This window comes from Stylophora pistillata, chromosome 6 (assembly GCF_964205215.1).
Source record: "Stylophora pistillata chromosome 6, jaStyPist1.2, whole genome shotgun sequence".
Taxonomy (NCBI): domain Eukaryota; kingdom Metazoa; phylum Cnidaria; class Anthozoa; order Scleractinia; family Pocilloporidae; genus Stylophora; species Stylophora pistillata.
In genome coordinates, this window is record NC_142524.1 from 6,286,283 (window position 1) to 6,307,654 (window position 21,372).

Below are 21,372 nucleotides of genomic sequence, written 5' to 3' on the forward strand. Positions count from 1 at the left end.
AAACAAACGAAAAAAGAACAGTTTAAGATTGATCTTGCATCAGACAACTTTAGTTTAATTTTTCCTCAAAAACGACTTCTTGTTTACACTTTGAAAAGGAACAAAAGTTAGAATAATCTACCTTTGAAGTCTACTTGAAACATTATACCATAGTTAATAGTGTTGTTATTATGCATATTATGTTTAGCCATTGTTATTTTAAATGTGAAATATTTCACAGAAATAGTTAATTTGACCTATGATTGGTCCAGGTGTTTCTTTTCCTTTTGTTATTCAAACTTTTTTTTTTAGGAATTAGCATATATATACTAGTGTATTTTGTTTTCTCTCTCTGTTTTTGTAACCGTTTATTTGGATGTGATCGGAATAAAAAGAAGCAGAAGTTTGTTTTAATCGTGTAAAAACTTTAAATAGTATGGTTATACATCTGTCCAATGACATGCCGGTGGGTTGTGTGATGTCGGCGCGCGGGGTGAACTCAGCGGATATTCCCTTAAGAAAACAAAATGGCGAATAATATTTGGCGACTGATATTTACACCGCGCCTTTCTTTTTCTGTATATAGCAGCCTTTTGCTTTGAAGGTAGACATCAATTCCTGTCACTGGTAAGTTCATGACTGAAATGTGTAAACTGAGACTTCATTAATGTCAACCGACAACTCTTGCGGTTAGAAATACAACAATAGTAAGATCAAGAAGAGAGATCGGAAATCCTTCAGATTACGTACACTTGAAGCTAGCATTTGCACTTATCTTACAGTTATTCACCATGTATTCTGAGTGGGTTTCTCTTCGAAGCACGCTAGAACGTGATCGTAGCAACAGGAGTGTTCTGCAAAATTTTCCTCCCAACGTTGGAAGCGAAGTTGTCCACACGGTGATAAAAACTCTTAGTCAACAAGGGATTCACCATTATATGACCCTGAATACTGATAAAGAGGTCGAGTGGGTTATGGAAGTGTTATGCTACGGGCTTATGCTTCAAATGACGGAAAGCGATGGCGAAATTGTAAAGGGTTGTGTCAACATTTACTTAGACTGGCTGTCGATACTCACAAATCCTAAGAAAGGCATTCCAGAACCGTTGCTGAAAGCGCCAGATAAGTACGCAAGAGAGATCTTTCAGCACTTTCGTAACCTTTTCGTTCGGCGAGAAGGAGGTAATCTGGTGTTACAAGCTTCGTTATGTATCAAAGTGCTGCAAACGATTCAAGTCATGGCTCCAGAAGCAAGAATGTCACCTTTGACATGGGAGGTCTTGCTCAAGTTCTTGATGATAATTAATGACATGCTCTTGTCACCACCAAACACAGCTGGAGGTCTTGCAGAACATTTGTGTGAGAAGTTGATCAGTGTTTTGCTTGAGGTGTGGTTGTGTGCCAGCTGTCATCATTTCCCATCGCCGTCAATGTGGAAGACTTTGCATGAGCTTTGCACATCATGGCGGCATCATAGTGCAATGATCAACCATTGGAGTAGAACAGCACTTGCTCTCACTAGAAGAGTCATACAGTATATGTATGGTCCAAACTTCCCCCTTCCTGCTCTACCCTCCAGGAAGAGTGATATCCAACTGCCAGTCAATTTAGGCGATGAATGCCTCATTCAATGCTGGTTCCGGATACTTCACATAATTGGTAACCCTGTGGATCTTTGCAAGAAAGAGATAATCAGTGATACTCCCAGATTCAAGGAATTTGCTTTGTCAAGTGAAGAAGTGATTACACCTTCCTCTCATCTCTGTTTGAAAGCACTTCCACAGAACTTCTTACAAGCGATGAAAGGAGTTGCAGTCCTTATAAATGCTTTTCTTACCATCACCACAACACAGGATGAACCAGTGAAACACATACCAATCCCAGCTCCCACAAAAACTGCAACTCCACCAACTTCCAAGAAACGCGAACAGAAAACCTTAAGCATTGGTGGGGCGTTAGGTTTGAATGATACCACTGGGTTGGCATCAAGATCTCAAACCCTGCCCTCGAGACCAAGCAGTGGCACATCATCCAGTGGTCAGCTGCATCTAGAGACCTTCCACTCTGAGTTAGCGAGTATTCCATCATCCTCCTCACTATTATTCTCCGCGTCATCCAAATCTGATGCTCACAAACCATCAGGAGACAGTGTGCTCCACTTGTTTGGAGCATGGCTCTTTGAGGCTATATTTGCCAAGCTGGACATGGCAGCAAATTTTAAGGCTCTTGGAAAGATATATGATGGGTTTGTTACCAATTCTGGTCAAGCTGATGCAGCAGGAGGAATCAAAACAGGGTATGTGGATTGTTATCTGCAAAATTTGCAAATTCAGTTTCTCAAGAAAATCACATTTTAAAGACAAGTTTCAATATTTGATTTTGTGCATTTATCTGGAAATGATTTGTTCTTATTATAATCCCATGGTCAGCTCATTTGAGTCAACTTATGAGATTCACAAACATAATAATTATTATTGAAATTCTTACTGTCTAGAATGATTTACAAGTCATAGAATTACGGTAGGTGTTTACACCTTAAGCTCCCAAGATCTGATTTTTTATCATCCCCTACAGCTGCTACACATTTCAGTGTAAATTAGTAACAAGAATTTGTTTAGCAAAATTTGTCAGGGTCAAAATTTTAAATTTATTACAATTTAAGGGCAATGATGACAAATAAATAAATCTAAATGTACAAACAGCAAAGCCATAAGGGTAATCTGTAAAATAGTGGAGCACTCCATGCAAGACAGATCACAGTGTAGCTAATCTAAATAAGTCAAATATAAAGACGGACGGAAGAATTTTAGATCAAAAATAAAAATGTCAATGTTCCTTATACTTAAAAATTCCTCACTCTAGACTTAAAAACTGCAAGACTAGGAGATAATCTAATATCTAAGAGTATCGAATTCCACATTCAACAATTCTATTAAAATAAGTGGATTTAAAATTAGTCGTTCTTGCAAAATTCATCTTCAAGGAATAGTCATCAACATGTCTAAATCTATACGGATCGTCCCGAGAATAAAAATTCAAAAACAGAAAAACATCCACATTTAAGTATCCATTTAAAGCCTTGTACAAAAAAGAAAGAAAAAAATTCTGATTCCCCATGAGGAATCAAACCCCCATCCCAGCTGCATGACAAGACAAAAAACATCCTCTGCTGCTATTTATTTACCATATGCTCAAAATTGACCAGCTTTCTTATTCTATTTGTTAATAGGAGTTTATTTGTTAGATTAAAATAACATATGACAGATTTTAGTATTCTCATTACCTGTTTACATGTAGGAAAAGTTACATGTTAATCACTTAGTAGAGTAAAGGGATTAACTTTGAATCTGTAGTGTTGAGATGGGTGGCCAGGCTATGGACAGCAGATATGAACCAGGCAGAGCTGAAGCTTATGGTGCCCTGTGCCGTATCTTTTGTAGCCATTGCTCTGGTCAGGAAGTTCGCCCTGTCTATCTTTCCAGGTTTTATTTAGCTTTGGCCATTGGGTTGTTATATTCAGAGGTAAGAAGATTTGAACTCATGTGTGTCTTAGAAGAGATTGGTTTTTGGTCCTTCCCAGGAGCCATCTACTAGTTAAATGTGGACATGCTTAAAAAAGTGGCTGCTGTAATAAAATTGGTATTTTATGTGCTGAATTTAATTTCCCTAGTATGCAGAAGCCTTGTTATTGTTTTTTGCACTGTCATCTTATAGAGAAGAATCATGTGGTTCAGGGACTGTACATAACTTTTTTCTAGATACATGTAGCTTGCTTTATTCGGCTATGCATGATTTTTTGACATAGTCTGGGGACTAAGTTAAGTGGCATATTACTGCGATCAGCATAAACAATTTCCAAGAGTGCCAGTATCAATTAATAACCAAAATTTATGTGCATACAATTTTTTGCTGGCCATCAAACTAGATGCAGTCAGTTTAGAAAGCAGCATGGAGTGTGTGCATAAAACTGTATTTGTTTGCACTGTATGATCATAGAAGATGATTTTTTCATGATTTCTTTTAGTCCTGCACTGGTCATGTGCTCTGTAGCATATTACTGAACTCAGCTGATCTGTTGAGAGTGGACCTACAGGGAGTCCAGGTGTTGTTACCACACCTTATTACGGCACTAGAAACTGTACTGCCCAGAAATGACATCCAAATCAGGTAGAACAATCTTATTGATAAAGGTTCTTGCCAGTTTTGGGAAAAGCTATATTTCATTTCATAATAGGCTGTGATCAGATGTGTCAATGGTGGAAATTAATAATAGCCTATTGAATTGGAAGAAGAACTCTGATAAGTGAATTAAAACTGAATTTTTGGAGTATTAAGTGCTTGGAGGGCTTAAAAACTGGCATTGGTTGATCAGTTATCTAACGAGTCAGTTATTTTTTTAGTCAATCAGTCAGTGATTTGGTCTTTCGATCAATCAGTTGGTCAGTTTCAGTGACAATTAGCCTGTCAGAAAGACAGACAAACAGGCAGGCAGTGTCAATTTCACATTATCAACTCAGTTGATAAAATCAAATCATTTTGTACTGACCCCTCACAGACATGGCACCACTGACAGTTTCTTTTAGAAACTTACCCCCTTCACATAAGTGTGTCAATAGTGTATCAGTCACTTACTAGTCTGTTTTTGAAAAGTCTCACAATAACCAGGGTATCCCTCCTCTTAACACTGCACATTACAAGGCAATACCAATAGCAAGAAATCTACTACAAAAAATTTGTTGTTGTTTTTTTCTTCGAAAAACAATTTAGTGAATCATTGTTAGTGAAATCAGCTGATCAATTGGGATTAGACATGCCGAAAGTCAAAGGGTTGTTAACAGGTGTCATCACCGCACTTAGTGTACCAGTAATGTTGGAACCAAGAAATGCGTTCCAGTTCAGGTATGCAGTTAGTTATTGTAGTCCATCAGATATATAGACAGCAATATTACTCTGTTCATCCAAGTACAGTATACACCTATATCTCCGTTTGATCAGTAAGTCAGCCTGTAGCAGAGCTCAATAGTCCACAAACAGGTACTGATGGTTTAAGACAGGGCTGTGCCTGGAAAGGGGATGTAAGGCAAAACCCAGACACAACAGCCAGCTCCCAGGCTAAACAGATGGTGGTAAGAGGTCATGTAGAGGATGTTAGACTCCCAGTACAGTGGCAGATCTAGGGTGGGGGCCCCTTATTGTGAGAAAAAAAACATCACGGAAGGAAGAAAAGCCACAGGTGTACGCACACATTCAAAACAACTAAGCCCCCCTTCAGCTTAAGGACTGGCTCTACCGCTGCAGTAACAGACTTTAATTGTAACCCCTGAGTCCTTTAAAATCTTTACAAGTCAGTAGTGGCAGGATTTATAGCCTATGCCTTTTCCAGTTAACCAGTCAGTAATTATTTAGAGAGAGAGTCACCCCATCTTTAGTTCAGTCAGTGAACCAGTAATTTACATGATGTAACCATGTAATATAGATACCCATGTTAGTGTGTAAAGGGTTAAATATTTATCCTTTTTTCCTTTTGATTAATTCACTCAGGTGTACTGTGTCTACCACTGAACTTCGTAGAGCTGCCATCCAGCTCTTGTTATCCATGCTTTGCTTACCGCTGCATTTTCAGGATCTTGACATAAAAGGTTAATTGAGAAATGATTATTCACGATTGATAAAGCCTGTTTCAATTGAGTGTCACAAAATGAAATCAAAGTGATCATAATGGCCAATCAGAAAAAAAGGAAAATATTTAAAGAAGCCAATTAGGATCCAAGTTAAAAACAAGAAAACTACTCGAAGTGTTCGAAAATGGTAATGGAAGAGTCGCACTTGATTTTAGTTTTGAATCTGATTGGTTGAGGAAGTGAGGGAATTTTCTGGACAATCACAGAGTGTTCGTTAATCAAAAAAGCTCAGGATTCCAGTGAGTTTCATGATAATGCAATCATAGCAGCCAATGAGAACAGAGGAGAACATCACAAAGTCAAAACAAGTCGCAATTCATTTTTGCATTGCTTTTGATTGGTGGGGAAGTAGTGGGAGTTTTCTGGAACAATCATAAGGCATAGTACCCAGAGAAAGCAAACCCAAATCAGCCTTCGATTATTTCAGACACTTGATAGTCCATTTTACAGTTGTGTGCTTTGTTGCCAAGCCTTCGAACAGGAGGGAGGGTAAGGGTGACCTTGTTATGAAACAAATGTTGCTACTATTCAGGTCAGTGGTTCGAATCCCGTACAGGCCTGAAATTCTTTTCAGGTCTGATTTTCACTATTGCTCAAATAGTGCTTTACTGCGAAGGATCATGCACATATACGTTTCATAACCGCAGTTCATACATATGTTTCATATGTTTGTTGTTGTTTGATTTATCATCTACGGGTTTATGTCGAATTAATTTGATGGCCTGCTCTCAGTTGGCTTGTTAGCTCAATTGGTAGAGCGCTGCACTAGTATCGCAGAGGTCAGTGGTTCGAATCCCGTACAGGCCTGAAATTCTTTTCAGGTCTGATTTTCACTATTGCTCAAATAGTGCTTTACTGCGAAGGATCATGCACATATACGTTTCATAACCGTTTCATAACCGCAGTTCATACATATGTTTCATATGTTTGTTGTTGTTTGATTTATCATCTACGGGTTTATGTCGAATTAATTTGATGGCCTGCTCCCAGTTGGCTTGTTAGCTCAATTGGTAGAGCACTGCACTAGTATCGCAGAGGTCAGTGGTTCGAATCCCGTACAGGCCTGAAATTCTTTTCAGGTCTGATTTTCACTATTGCTCAAATAGTGCTTTACTGCGAAGGATCATGCACATATACGTTTCATAACCGTTTCATAACCGCAGTTCATACATATGTTTCATATGTTTGTTGTTGTTTGATTTATCATCTACGGGTTTATGTCGAATTAATTTGATGGCCTGCTCCCAGTTGGCTTGTTAGCTCAATTGGTAGAGCGCTGCACTAGTATCGCAGAGGTCAGTGGTTCGAATCCCGTACAGGCCTGAAATTCTTTTCAGGTCTGATTTTCACTATTGCTCAAATAGTGCTTTACTGCGAAGGATCATGCACATATACGATAAATTACTTTGTTATCATGCTAACTAGATACTGGTCTCTATCACAACAAAGTCATCTTCAACCTCACTTCATATAAAAGGCTTGGCAACTAAGTACACAACTGTAAAATGGCCCATTAAAATTGTTCCAATCAAAGTGTTAACATTAGTTTTCATTAAAAACTGGACAAACCATCCTACATTTTGCAATAAACTTAGTCATGTATGACACAGTGTACATTTTAAAGTTATCCTCTTTTTGTGACAAGCTGTTTCGTATCATGTTCTTACTATAGACATGACAGCAGGATGGAGAAGGAAGCATGCCGCTGGGAAGGATGGGAAGGATGAACACCAGTCTGTGACATTCATCTCCTTGAAGCCTAGGCTCATCCGACTGTTGTTGGAAGCTCTTCAGTGTGAAACTGACTCATTTAATGTTCAGATTCTTTTGGGAGGTTTGTAATACAGTGGAAAGCTTAAATTCTGGAGGATGATACCATCTTTAAATTTCTAGCAAGGGGCTGAAGGAAAACTCCAAATTGAACTTAACTTTTTGGCAAGCAGTTCTAACAATACTAGTTCTGAAACTGCAGACATTCTTCCCTGTGGCAATAGCAGTGATTGGTCTGGGTTCGAGGCCAGGTCAGAAATGGTGTTCCTGGGCAAGACTCTACTTTTTTAAGCAAAAGAATACATTTTCTCCGGGCTCTGTAACGTGATAAAGCCACACGGGTTCGGCTCATGATTTAAAAGCTTTCCTAGTGTTCTCCCAACATCTTAAGTGGCTTTAAATTACCTTATAGGGCACGGGAAATTTGCGTTCTATTGCTTTTATGACATAACTAGTTATATACTGGCTCTATAACCTGATAAAGCATCCGCTTGGAAGCTGAATTGACCAATCAGATGATGCGTACTCTGTTCATTATGTTATAAATTGTGTTCTTGGCAAGATTGCTCTAATTATCGTTGTGATACTAGTGATAATGCTAATAATAGTTTACAATAAGACTTGATTTATGGAGGGTAGCACTAAACAGTTACAAACTGATAAACTTGTGGCCTTCTTTCTTTACTCTTACAGTGCCACGCTCCTCATACAGTATTTACCATGTATTTATCTGTCAGTTTATCAATTTATCTATTTATTACACGACTCGGGCATTCAGAGGGCTAATAACTAAAATCAACCAATCAAAATGCTCTATTGCCGGTCCAATATTCTCTAAGTATTGGACTGGGCACTGCCCCGAATGGTCCCGAATGATACCGCACTTGCGTCCCTTTGAACTTCAGTCGTATAATAAATCTCTTATCAACCAAGCTTGCTCGGGACCGTACTGGAAGAACATCGGCCCTCGGTCTTTTTTGCACTGACCGAGCGCAGCGAGGTCCGTACTGTCAAGACCTCGGGCCAATATTCTCCCAGTATGGCCCTTGCGCTTGGGTAATAAGATATATATATTTAATATCAATCTATGTATTTGTCAATTCACAGGAATGTCTCTGCTGATTCAAGACAGTGAGACTGCTGAATCCCTTGGGATTTCCTCCTCTCCTGAGGTAGAATCTGTAAGTCATGGAGTGGAAAAGCCACAGGCTTCCGAGGACAACAGGCGTCGCGCAAGCACTGGAAGTAGCTCAGTGTCTGACACAGGAAGCACCAGTGAAGCAGACGGTGGCAGTAGGATTCAGTACAAATCTTATGGTGCGTATCGGTGTAATAACATGTTTGCTATAAAGTTCTAAAGTAACACACACACCCCCCCCCCCCAGCCCGTTAGTCTTGTGTCAACTGTTAAACATTGTTTTCAATGCTTTGATTTTTCTCAGATCTTTCAACTATTCAAGGTCTGTTTGTACAGTTGACGCACCTTCTATGTAACAAGCTGGTTGTGATCCGAAGCAGCCGTTGGAAAACTGACGTTCACATCACTTTGGCTGCCTTTGAGCTGCTGTCTGGCTTGGCACAGCTCAGTATGGGTCACCTGGGTGAGTAATTTGTTGTGTTGCAGGTAGTCTGCAGTATTTTCCTTATTTTCAAAGTTTGAAGTCAACGTATTAGGCAAGGTCTTCTTCTGAGTTTTAATGCAACTGCGTACTGAAAAAGGAAAGAGGTTGAGCAATACTTACTCATTTTGATTGCACAAGTATAACCAAACAAAATATTTTCGCATCATTGCAAAGTCAATTAACCAAACTCGTCGTAGTTTCCTCGGTGGTAACTGTCCCCAAGACTCACTCTCTCTCTCTCTTTGTTGGTCTGTTTGATTTTTTGTTTGTTTGTTTGCCAACTGGGAGCTGGTCATTAAGTAGGTCGTTATGTTGGCTTGTATTAAACCCGTGTAGCTCTCAGTCGGCTTGTTAGCTTAGTTGGTAGAGCACTGCACCGGTATCGCAGGGGTCATGGGTTTAAATCCCGTACGGGCCTGAAATTTTTTCAAGCCTTATTTCCACCACTACATAAGTAGGGTTCATTACAGCAAGGATCACTTTCACAGTCTTGATTTGTTTACTCTCTGTTAGATCAAGCTGAGTGTAAGAGTACAATCCATTGGCTGTGCGATTACATCACTTACCAAGCCAATAAGAAGGCAATACACCACTCACGTGATCTTCACTCCATGATCGTGGCTGCTTTCAGCTGCCTTCAATCCTGGATAATGTCACATCCATGGCTCTTGGACAGCCAGGTAATAAGGCTGGTCGACTGACAGACTGACTAATGAACCATTAATATGTCCGTCCGTCTTTGTGTAAGTCAGTTTTGTCTGTCAGCGGTCTGTTAGTAAGTCAGTTTGTCAGTCTTTTAGTCTGTCAGCGGTCTTTTAGTAAGTCACTGTTGATCAGTCAGAAAGTCAGTCTCTTAATCACTTTGTATGTCAGTTAATCAGTCAGTCCGTGGTTCAGTAAGTCTGTTAGTCAGTCAGTGTGTCAGTGAGCTTGTTTGTCAGTGAGCTTGTTTGTCAGTGACCTTGTTTGTCAGTGAGCTTGTTTGTCAGTGAGCTTGTTTGTCAGTGAGCTTGTTTGTCAGTGAGCTTGTTTGTCAGTGAGCTTGTTTGTCAGTGAGCTTGTTTGTCAGTGAGCTTGTTTGTCAGTGAGCTTGTTTGTCAGTGAGCTTGTTTGTCAGTGAGCTTGTTTGTCAGTGAGCTTGTTTGTCAGTGAGCTTGTTTGTCAGTGAGCTTGTTTGTCAGTGAGCTTGTTTGTCAGTGAGCTTGTTTGTCAGTGAGCTTGTTTGTCAGTGACCTTGTTTGTCAGTGAGCTTGTTTGTCAGTGAGCTTGTTTGTCAGTGACCTTGTTTGTCAGTGAGCTTGTTTGTCAGTCAGTTAGTCAGTCAGTGTATCAGTGAGTTTGTGTGTTAGTCTGGCATTCCGTGCCAGTTTGTCAGTCGTCTGTTTGGCGGGTTGTTTGGCACCCGTCAACAAACTAAAATCCGTTTGGATTACTGAATAAAAGCCTCGCGGTATTTAGTCAGTTTGAAGAAACGTAGCTTTACTTAGCAAATAGAAATTTAGCGAACATGTTTAAGTTGCAGAATAATTTCAAAGTAGTGCTTTGAAGGAAGGTATTTCATGTTTCTAGTAAAGTGCGTCTTTCTGCTCACCCGCGTACTTGATAACTTTCTCTATGTTGTTTTGGTCTCATTCCAGGGTTGCTTGCATGTCGTTATGGAAGTAGTTGAGTTGGGAATTTCAGGAAGCAAGTCGAACGAAATTTCAAGAGTTAGTAGAATACTACAAATTTTAAGGGTTAAGAAGCTTTTGTAAAATGTTACGTGCTGTTTATATTTTTGCAGCAATTAGAGCTCGTACAGGGCTTTATGAGCCATATGAAAAAAAAAAATTCTCATGTTTCAAGCAACAAAAAGGAGACTGTCTGCATTCTGCTGAAAGGGTTACAAGCTTAAAGGCCGTAAGCATATCTAGCCAAGTACTTCGAAGAAATGGGGAAAAACGAAAGAAAAAAAAAACATGCACACAGTATCGAGGGTGGGAAAACGAACAGTATAAAAACAAAAATCTGGTGTCAAGCGCATGAAAAATACGACTGAACCCGTGTGCAGGTAATTATGGGGCCGGTTCAAGGACGCGAAGACTTTTGGTGTAAAGAGCGAGAAAAGTCTCAGATTGAGATGCTTCTTTCTTCCTTTCTTGTGAGAAATATTCAAACTACGTCTTGACGAATTGTCTTAATTTCGTTCTACTCAGGACCCACAGTTGGGAACAGACGCGGTTCCCCGTCTGAAAGGTATGACAGTGGACATCGCTACCGTTGTAACTAAAGAAAATAAAGCACTGGAGGGTTTTTCGCTATCTTAGTATTCTTACACTGTTGATTAAAAAAAGAAAAAGCTATTTATTAAACCGATAGGGAGGCATAGTTGTTCGCTGCCACGATAATCATGCGAGAGATTGTCTTCAGTGACGATGCGCGATGAAACAAAAAGAATCGTCCGAAGAACTGTTCAGTTACGTGCTCGTCCACAATTCACTCGCTGTCTGAACGCCTCCTTGTCATTTTACTGATAGAGTAACGTTTCTGCGTCTTTCAGGTGATAAAGAATTAAAACCAGTTTCATTCCGTGTAAGAGAAGCTGCTGAAGGAATGCTAACAGTCATCATGGAACACTTGGTATGTAAATAGTTTCCGGTCAAGCCTTCTTTTTTGACCTGCTTGTAAAGGTGAAATGCCTCGTGTATTTTGTATGTGCTCATGTCAAAAGTCGTTGTGGACGTTTACCAAGATAACGCGTGTTCTTTGTTCCGAAATCCATAATCGCAGGCCAAACTTTCGCACAATTATTTTTGGATCTAGCCTCACTTATCGTATCTTTGTTACCTTCTCCCTATTTCGTTCTTGTTTTACTCTTCTCCGACCGCTGTCTTTAACAGGGCGCGTTTCCATCCCCTTGTGGTCCAGCGGCGTTATCTTCTCTGCTGGACGAGGAATGGGTGTTGAACCACGTTCAGTCGAACGATTCATCAAGAAAGGTAAATGCGCCGCAGAACAGAACTAACGCGGTCTCTTATGGAAATATTTTGAATACCGTCTTTCCTCGTCGCCCGTGCGCATATTCAAAATATTGGTCGAAAGGGAGTGGTGGGAAGGGTGAGGGGGGCGCTCGTTGAAAGGAGGGCGCTTAATCGAGGGGGCCCTTAATCGAGGGGGCGCTTAATCGAGGGGACCATTAATCGAGGGGGCCCTTAATCGAGGGGGCTCTTAATCGAGGGGGCGCTTAATCGAGGGGGCCCTTAATCGAGGGGGCCCTTAATCGAGGGGGCGCTTAATCAAGGGGACCCTTAATCGAGGGGGCGCTTAATCGAGAAGGCGCTTAATCGAGGGGCACTTAATCGAGGGGGCGCTTGTTAAGGTAGAACAGAAATATCACAAAAACAAGAGCAAAGATAACGCATATAAAGAACTCTGTTAGCACACTGAGATAGAAATAACTGGGATAAAGGGATGCAGAAAATATGGAAATAGAATGCTACTGCCAACAGAACGACGAAGCGTCTTTTTGAGAGCGAGGCATATTTTAGAGCGTTCTGGTATGCGCCTAAAATGACGCCTAAACTTTTTCAGGCCTCTTCTTGGCGATATTTTCAATTGCCGTTCACCATTGAGGATCATTTCATTACTTGTATACAATCTGCTGCTCAAAACATTATGTAATCCAATTGATTGTAAGATATTTTTATTTATGTAGACCCGTCGCAAGTTCCAGTACTATGTGATACAGGACAGTTGCATGATCATGGGATTACTGGAAGAATCTTTGAAAGAGAAAGGTAATTAACCACTCTCCTTTACTGTAATGTCCCTCATGGGAGTGAGTGGAGGTTGGAATTTCAACGGGGGATGCTGCATCCTCGAAAGAAGGAATGTGGGGGAGGTGGGTGAGCTCAGCTTGGGACCCTGCCAGAATAGCACACATCAATATGGTTTGAGAAAGCTCTGCATTAAATTTGGCGTGCAATTTATGATATATATCTCCGTTATTTGAGACTGTTAGATTCATTTGAAATACTTCGAAAAAACAGGTTACAAGAAGCTTGATTGTGCTCTTTGTGTGCTTTTAAATTTGCACGTTGACCGTTGTTTCAAGAAATTGTCCCCTTTTTATGATTAAAAGACTATAAAAAGTCTGCTGTTCCTGCCACTACGTTATTATCGCAAAAAGTATCGCGTTTTTCTCGTCAAATAATGTGACTTCTGTGATTGTTTTATTACGCTGCATATTATCCCCTCTGTACTTCGTGTTCTCTATCTTTTTCTCGTGTATTTATTTTCCAGACCCGTTACCGACTTTGTCATCAGTTGTACGCGGCCCGGCTGGTCGATATGTCTGGACCATGCAGCTGCGACAGTTCTCTAGGGAGAAAAATGTGCGGTTATTTATTTTAATTTTGCATATTTACCTTTGGGTTGTTTTTGTTTGAAAGTGATTTTCCCTTCCAGCTCATGGCCACATAGTTAACCCTTAAGCTTCCAAGATCTGGTTGTTAATTCTCCCCTCTAGGTGCTGCATGTTTCCTTGTAAACTAGATAGGAGAATTTGGTCAAAACAACAACTTCAACTTCACTGCTAAGTTTGTCAATTTTCATTAACTGTTTTCTGTGTAATGTATGGATATAAGAGGGAGAAATTACAAGTTAATCAATTCTGGGAGTTAAAGGGTTAAATTTTCTTCTGGTCATCCATTTTCTTCATCTCGCTGTGAGTTTGTATCAACTTCTTGCGAAAAGCCCCGCCTGTGACTTTGTTGAATTCACTTGATCACATTCGCTTAACGCTGGCGGATGGACAAGTCCTTTTAGGCGAAGCCTCATCTGTGTAGTGCGCTGTAATGGATATAATGTAATACAACTATAGGGATTTGATTTACGTCATTCGTCGCCATGAATTCGTTTGGGTCTGTTGGTTGTTGAAACCAAGAGTTTCTTTAATGAATTGCGGGTAATTTTGAATAATTATGAGATCTGCTGCTGATCCTTTCTGCAATTTCTTCAATTTCAGCTCACCTGCGTGGATCTCTTCTTTACTGTTTTTTTTTTCTTTTTAATTTTGTTGTCATTCTGTTTTACATTAGGACCTTATAGAGGCCCACTTGAAGGACCCAGGCCGTCCGTCGCCAGACAAAACCCAGCCTCGCTCGCCTCTGAACATGAAACACAGGTTCTTTCCTGAGGCTGTGGATGGAGTACCTCTCACTAAAGCGTAAGTAAACAAGCTAATTGGTTCAGTTGTATAAGAGGACTTAACGTAAAGGAATGCCTTGTATTGGTTGTTTCAAATGAGTTACACCATATTTAGTCCATTTTTCTTTTTTTCTTTGGTTAATTTAGAGACCGCAGTATACCAGAACTCGACGAAATTCTGGATGCGAAGTTAAGCGAAGTTCAAGATCATATGCGGACACTAATGCAGAAACAGGTTAGAGAAGGGCAGCTTAGTGTTTGTTTTACAATTCTGATGGTGTATGACATCATACAATCCGAAATATTGCCCGGATTTGTCTCCAGCTTTGGAAACAAGTCCTCCCCTACCCTAACTAAAATCAATCGCTGCTAACAAATTGGGGCTAATGTTACGTTAGGGAGGGGGTAACTGTGCAGTTGCTCAGATGGTGAATCGATCCCCAAGGTTTGTACATTTTGGTGTTTGATTCCCGTGTTTTGTGACGAATCTTTATACGACAAGACATTTTCGTACAGAACTGGAGGCTTTTTAGGTAAAATTTTCAACAATTCTCTCTCATTAGCTGGAACATGAAACCGTTGCACAGGCGAAACTAGACGAGGAAGAGGCCCGTGTAAAGTTTCCCAACGAAGAGACAGAAATCAAACCGCCCCGGTAAGCGTGCGCGATGGTAAATGCAGGAAAGGGGCTGATGGGTGGGATTGAATGTTATTAGACAAGTAGAAATTTGATATTTTTTGAGTGATTTCGGGTGTCTTCTCATTCCGTGGGATGATGGTGTTGGCCGGGTTGTTCAAAGCAGGTTTAAGATAGCCCAGGGTTAGTGTGAAATCTGATTTTAGCTCTGAATGCTTTAAAAGAAAATTCGGTGTAATTCTTTTTGTCTGGAATTTGATGATCGGATGCTCTAAAAAGAATAGAGAAAATTAACCCAAAAAGACTTTTGACCACAGGAATAAATAAATAAAACCGGACTAAAACTGGGTTCTGGAAGCCACTTAGTGTTCAGGAGTTGAGGTGTTCCATATCCACTTTAAGCTCATTTAGGGGCTTGTTGTGTACAGAAGCGGTAAGTTTCCATGGCAAATAAATCAGTTGTAGGGCATAAGTAGCTTGTGACACGGGCTTATTTTTGGAGAGTGATCGCCCTGTACTTTTTTCGCGAAACGAGTGACCACCATTTTGAATTGTCGGATGATAGATATTATGACCGCGGGTGGGGTGGGGAGGGGGGGAGGGGAGGGGGAAGTTGATCGAGTTTTTCTAAATCAGAAATAGAGGCATGATATGCTATCGGCAATTTATAAACATTTATTGGATGAGGTTTTCGTGATGTCCGGAATAATCAAGGTCGAGGTAAGTGTTATCAGCCTCAGCCTTGTGCTTCGGCTGAGAACACTAACCGAGACCTTGATTATTCCGGATATCACAAAAACCGAATCCAATAATTGTTTTACTACACATTGTTTTAAAGAAAATAACGCCAAACGCATTATCGCAGCGAACACAGAGTAAAACGATCCCTCCTTTATTCGCGCATCAACCTAAAAAGATTTCAACACTTAGGCTAATTCCCTTTTGTCGTGTGGCTCCTGGATATTTTTCTCTTTAGGGTATTCGTAGAACAGTTCCTTCGCCACTTTTGTCGATCTTTTAGTATTTTCCGAATCTTTAACTTCAAGTAATTTCTCAATTTCTCGCTGGGTCGATGAAGCGAATTGAGAAGCCATTCTTACTTCGCTGTCCGTGAACTTGACATTGCTCCACCGAAAATCATGCATTGCGCGCGCAACCTACAGATTATTCACTAATCTGTAGGTACAGATTAGTGAATAATCTGTAGGTTGCGCTGTTTCCCAGAATTAACTGTGGGCGTTTAGCCAATGAGAAGACAGATGGTGACTACAATGTATAATAATTGAACTAATTTGCACTCATCTAATGACACTTGCAATGCACCCAGCTGATGATCATGCCTCGAACACTTTTACCACTTTGCAGGCCGTGCCAGGATTTTAGTCCGTCTCGGTTGTTGTTATCTCACTTTGGATTGCTTACCATCGAGGGACTGAAGGTGAACAAAGCCCCAAGACCTAATGTATTGCTAGCTGTGCGAATACCGAACGTATTAGAACGCACTGGTAGAGGTATCTTTAAGGTTTTAACAAAACAGCATTGCCTGAAGGAAAGCCTCTTATTTCTTGGGTCCTTTTCAGTGACCCCAAGGTTCTTCACTATATGACACAACTTTTCCTTAGTCCTTTATCACCTTGCAAAAGCAAATAAGTGAAGACGGCAAACGTCTACGATTCGCCTTACCTTAGTTCAAACTAAAAGTGTCATTATTCGCTGATCTGTGACAGCTATAAGGCTCTGACATTGAGTTCACTTAGTGATGTGAGGTCAGAAAATTTGAATCGAATATAATTTTTTTTTTCATTTTTTTTAATAAAAATTTCTGTCAATTTCTTCACTGTTGTATTCCTGAGGCATTTCCATAAAAAATGTCGTTAGATAATAAAAATAAAACCATAATTAAAATGTGTTGGAGCCAAAGGAAATTAAGTGTTGCTATAAATCTTATCACAGTGGAGACCCTTTTTGAACTTTAACCTTAAAAAAAAAAACAAGGAAAAGTTTTTTAATATCAGTTGGCCCTTACCCCGGACGCTGACCCAAGGTCGTATGTGAGTTGGGATTGATGCTGATGTTCGTCCTTGGTCTGCGAGTATTTTATAATTCTTCTGTTTTCCTCTTCCATAACACTTAATTTTAAATTTGACGAGGAATCAGTGGAGGAGGAACAAGCGTGTGTATAAACCATTGCTAAATCAAATGTATTTATTTTATTTACTTACCATTCCAGGGAAATCCTATCCGTCCATTTGAGGAGGCGAGTCTGTTAGCACTGAACTCCACGTCAGAGGGACTTTCTAAAGCTCTGAATGAACTGGACCAGGTATCCACACGCACACAGGATACTGTACTGGTGTTCTACGTGAAAGCTGAGCAGGGAAATGCCCACGATATAATAGACAACCAGGTGAGGTATCTTTGAGGTAAAACAGAATCGCATGCTGCAACACTTTTGAAAGAAATGAAGTGTCGATCTTTATGTTACCTTTGTGTAGATCCCGCCGTTGTTTAAAAGTTTTCCCACGTATTGCTTGGCCTAAGGCATCTTTCCACGCTTGCCATTGGCTGTGTTTTCCCGCGCTTTGCAGGGCCTCATGCGTCGTTTTACGCGCTTCGCTTTTTATCGGTCATGAGTTTCTCGCACCTGGTATGAATTTTTTTTTTCTCCTTATTGCCCCTTTTTATTTCCTTGAAACCGGTTTCAGAATTCTTCCACTGGGTTATGATTCGTTTGTTATGACATTTCTCTTCATTTGTTGCCACAGATTAACACCTGTAAGCACTCAAAAGCGTTTAAAGAGTTTTTGCTCTCTCTTGGGTGGCCTGTTGATGTTGCCACGCACCCAGGATGGTCAGGAAACATCCAAGAGGCTTGGAACCGAAACAGAAATGATGACGACACTCTCACGCTGCGCCAGCGTGATAATCCTCTCCAGTCCTCTCAGAGCGTCTCGACTCTCACGGGCAGCGAAGAACGAGACATATCTGGTTACAGTGGCGTGAGACACACATCGTTTCGCGAGAGTTTCGATAGCGAAGTATCTGGTGGTGGAAAAGATTCTTCAATAATGCATTCTACAGCTGCTGGTGTGCCTTTGGAAAAGAAGGCCGACGAAATTTTTTATTTTGCAGACGTGAGCTGTGAGGTAGCGTTCATTATGCCTTCTTTGTTACCAAGCTATCAGCATTTCCGCCACATGGCTTCACATGCTGGGAGTTGGGAAGACCTCGGATGTACACAGAGAAAAAGGACTCGGTCGGGCAGCACGGGGAGCCTGGATACTAACAGCAGTGGTGGTGGAAGTCAGTTCGATGTCAGAAGCAGACTTTCTCGGAAAGCGTCGGAAGGGCCTGGATACGAGGTGAATTGGCTGAAACAATTATTTTCCATTTGCTATACTCACAAACAGAGGGTGATTTTGAAGATAACATTTTTATTTTCTCTGTTCTATTTGGGCATGAATAACAACGGAAAAATTAAATCAGTTTAAAGGATTTGCCAAAGTGAAAAATGTGGGAGAATGCGTTTAAGCTCGGCTCGAATCCTGAAAAATGTTGAAAATATCTTGTTGATTTTCGCCTGGTGTAGCTAGATTTGTTTTATATTTCTTTCTAGATCTTTTCAGGGTGTTGCTTCCAAAACGATTTGTTATAGTAAGATCATCTCGCGGAAAAGCGCCTTTCGTTTGAGTGTCTCAAAACCAATCACAACAGCCAATCAACGCAAGGAAAATGTCACCGGGAGCCAACTGCTCTAAGGGCAGGAAGACGCGCGTGACCAATTCGCGATTGGTTTAAGTTTTGAATCTGATTAGTCGATAAAGTGGTGCGAGTTTTCTGAACCAATCACATAACGAAATAATGCAAAATTAAAGCAATCCTGGATTACTTTCGACAATCAATTGAAAATTGCTCCAAATTATTACAAAGTGCTTATTAGTGTTTTATCGGGTTAGCATTTGAATTCTCCTTACAATTAAAAACAAACAAACTGTCATGCAGACACGCGACGAGAATCAAGGAAATTATCAATAAGTGACTATATTATCATGATATGATACAAAAAAAAATCTCACGACGAGCTAAAATACAAATGTGTTTTCAACGTAAGTGAGGATTGCCCTTCAGCGTTTTGCTGTTCAAAGGGCGGATAACACTCTTTATTTGTTTATTTTCCTAATACTTGTTCTCCATCTATGCGATGATTCTTAGCAAGAAACACCCACCCATCCCACCCCAGGGGAGGACATCCATCACACAGAAATCTCGTGCGCGGGAAATTAACGCCTCCTACCTCTAACCCTGCAGGAGACGTCCGGGACCTCCATTTATTCGTCTCTATCCGAGAAGACTAGAATATCTAACCATTTCTTGATGTTATAGAAAGGTAGCATATTCTTCTCAATTATTTTAAGACCCTTAGTGTTGGTCCAGCCAGGACTCGAACCCTCGACCTCTCGCACAACAGTCCAGCGCTCTATCCATTGAGCTAACACCCTTCAACGGGATAAATCGCTCTTCAATGGATTCGTCTTCACAAGACGTACTACGGCTACCACCAGAATAGGGATTTATTTCGTGGATTATTTATCCAATCTTCGAACAACCGGGCCAGATCGTTTATTAAAAAGAGCTAAGATGTATATTTCTGTGGTGCCTTTGCTTTGGGTGCTTCTGGTAACCAGTAGTTTAGAGTACTTTTCAATGGGTGATCACAAAGGACCAATCGGAAGAATTTTTTTTTTTTTTCTTTCAGTTTCAACATCGGACAATGTCAACACTCGGGCATTCTTTGTCCTTAGACAATCGACCGCTGTCCAGATTAAGCACTCATAACACCTCATCGGAGACAAACGTACTGGTGGCGTGGCTGGAGCGATTCGAGGACCATGCGCAGTTCCCCGTAGATGATCTGTTAATGGAGTTTGACATCTGTTGCAGTGATTCAACCCGAAGTTTGTTCGATAAAGAAACTGTAGTTATCTTCATTTACTATCTCAGGAGCGGTCTGTACCGGATCCATATCAGGTCCACCATCAGGTAATTAACACATTCTTAATACCTCAGTAAATGTGACGTTCATACATAGGCGTGTTTCCATGTACAAACTTTTCTTAATATCATGTTAGGTCTCCAATTGGCGGACCACTCGTCGACGGTATGGTGGTCAGCCGCCGAGTCCTGGGTATCATGGTGCGACAGACCGCTCTCAACATTCGCCGACGGCGCAGGCTGGAGATTGATACGTAAGTTCACCTTGAGATGTCATCTTTTCCTTTCTTTATTTTCTTTGTTTAGTTTTCGTTTTCTTTTTGTGTTTGTTTGTTTTATTATTGATTCTGTTTTGTTCTGTTTTGCTTTGTTTTGTTTTGTTTTGGATTTTGTTTTATTCTCCTCTGTTTTGTTTTGTTTTGTGTCTTTATTGCCGACTTTTGTTGTGTTTTTTTTTTTTATTTGTATCTTTATTTGTTTTTTATGTGTGTATGTGTATGTGCAATATCGTCGATGAGTTTTTTTTATTTTGCAGGTATTCCCCTCCTCAGGTTTGCCGTAAACTGAAGATTCAAGATATAGTCAAGAAATTCCGTCATCAATATTCGGTTCCTGATTTTTATGTATCACTCTTTCGTAACGGAAATAACTAGTTATGGCCCATGTTCGAGAAATTCATCCGAGATTGCATTGGTTTTGCTTTACTTCGCTGGGTGATTGGTCCAAAATAAACATGCGCCACCCTCTCAACCAATCAGATGCAAGATTAAAACCAATCACAACTTGCTCGCCCGCGTTTTGCAGCGTTTTCTCGCGCTTGGGCTGTTAGTTGTTTATACTCTGAGTTTTCATTTGCTCTTTTAAGGTATTTTCTTTTCTTTTGATTCGAAAGGCGCTTTACCAGCATCCTGTAAGTAAATTGAAACCAACCTGAAGAGCTTTTCCCCTTATATCCAAACGGACTGTTTTTATGGGTTAATGAAACAGAAATTTGGAGTGAGAATGAGTGGTCCTATCAGCGCAAACATTTTACTTTGATTTAACTGGTTTGTATTGATTCCTCGCCTCCTTCAGCCCCACAGCCTCCAATTCCAAACCTCTGCGACCAACAAAAATACTGTAAGAAGATAAAAGTACGAGATATCCAGGTTAAATATATGAGTTGACCCTTGGCCTCAAGTAGGCGGCCAAGTTTTATTACCAACAATACTCAGTTAGATTAATAAGCCCGCGTTCATACTAGTTACCGAAGAGCGTTTTCAAGATTTTCCAAAAATACGTTTATTTTGATAGTTGAGCGCTTCAAAAGACGTCAGCAGTACTAACTTTGACTTGATAGCAAAAATTATGGTATGTAGATTATAAGAGGGGTGCATTGGGGCCTCTGGGAAACCGCAAAACCGGAGAAAAAAACCGACGAAAAAAGGCAGCTAAACCGAAAACCGCATGCAAACCTGACAAAACCGCTACATTTTCACCTTTGAAGGGGTCAAAGAGGAAAATC

General features: G+C 40.4%; 1 protein-coding gene across 2 annotated transcripts; it reads left to right on the forward strand.

Moving 5' to 3' along the window:
• The first annotated feature begins 482 nt into the window (after positions 1-482).
• On the forward strand, positions 483-21,075 carry LOC111342185 (ral GTPase-activating protein subunit beta). Of its 2 annotated transcripts, XM_022949234.2 has the most exons (24): positions 483-606; positions 762-2,275; positions 3,333-3,501; positions 4,004-4,146; positions 5,521-5,618; positions 7,333-7,494; positions 8,538-8,747; positions 8,873-9,031; positions 9,566-9,732; positions 10,690-10,761; positions 11,248-11,287; positions 11,592-11,671; positions 11,932-12,030; positions 12,747-12,828; positions 13,334-13,425; positions 14,131-14,258; positions 14,387-14,474; positions 14,803-14,894; positions 16,242-16,314; positions 17,107-17,283; positions 17,642-18,238; positions 19,633-19,916; positions 20,006-20,122; positions 20,404-21,075. In XM_022949234.2, the coding sequence occupies exons 2-24, from the start codon at positions 771-773 to the stop codon at positions 20,519-20,521; spliced, it is 4,752 nt and encodes a 1,583-aa protein (XP_022804969.2). In that variant the 5' UTR covers positions 483-606; positions 762-770; the 3' UTR covers positions 20,522-21,075. The 2 variants fall into 2 exon arrangements, with proteins under 2 accessions (XP_022804969.2, XP_022804970.2); XM_022949235.2 differs by lacking the exon at positions 483-606 and having other exon boundaries at positions 648-2,275; positions 20,404-20,712.
• The last annotated feature ends 297 nt before the right edge of the window (positions 21,076-21,372 follow it).

Coding starts and splice junctions, on each gene's coding strand:
- LOC111342185 (XM_022949234.2), top strand. CDS start 771: ATGTATTCTGAGTGGGTTTCTCTTCGAAGCACGCTAGAACGTGATCGT. Junction 7,495..8,537: donor TGTTCAGATTCTTTTGGGAG/GTTTGTAATACA, acceptor GTCAATTCACAG/GAATGTCTCTGCTGATTCAA. Junction 12,031..12,746: donor CGAACGATTCATCAAGAAAG/GTAAATGCGCCG, acceptor TTATTTATGTAG/ACCCGTCGCAAGTTCCAGTA.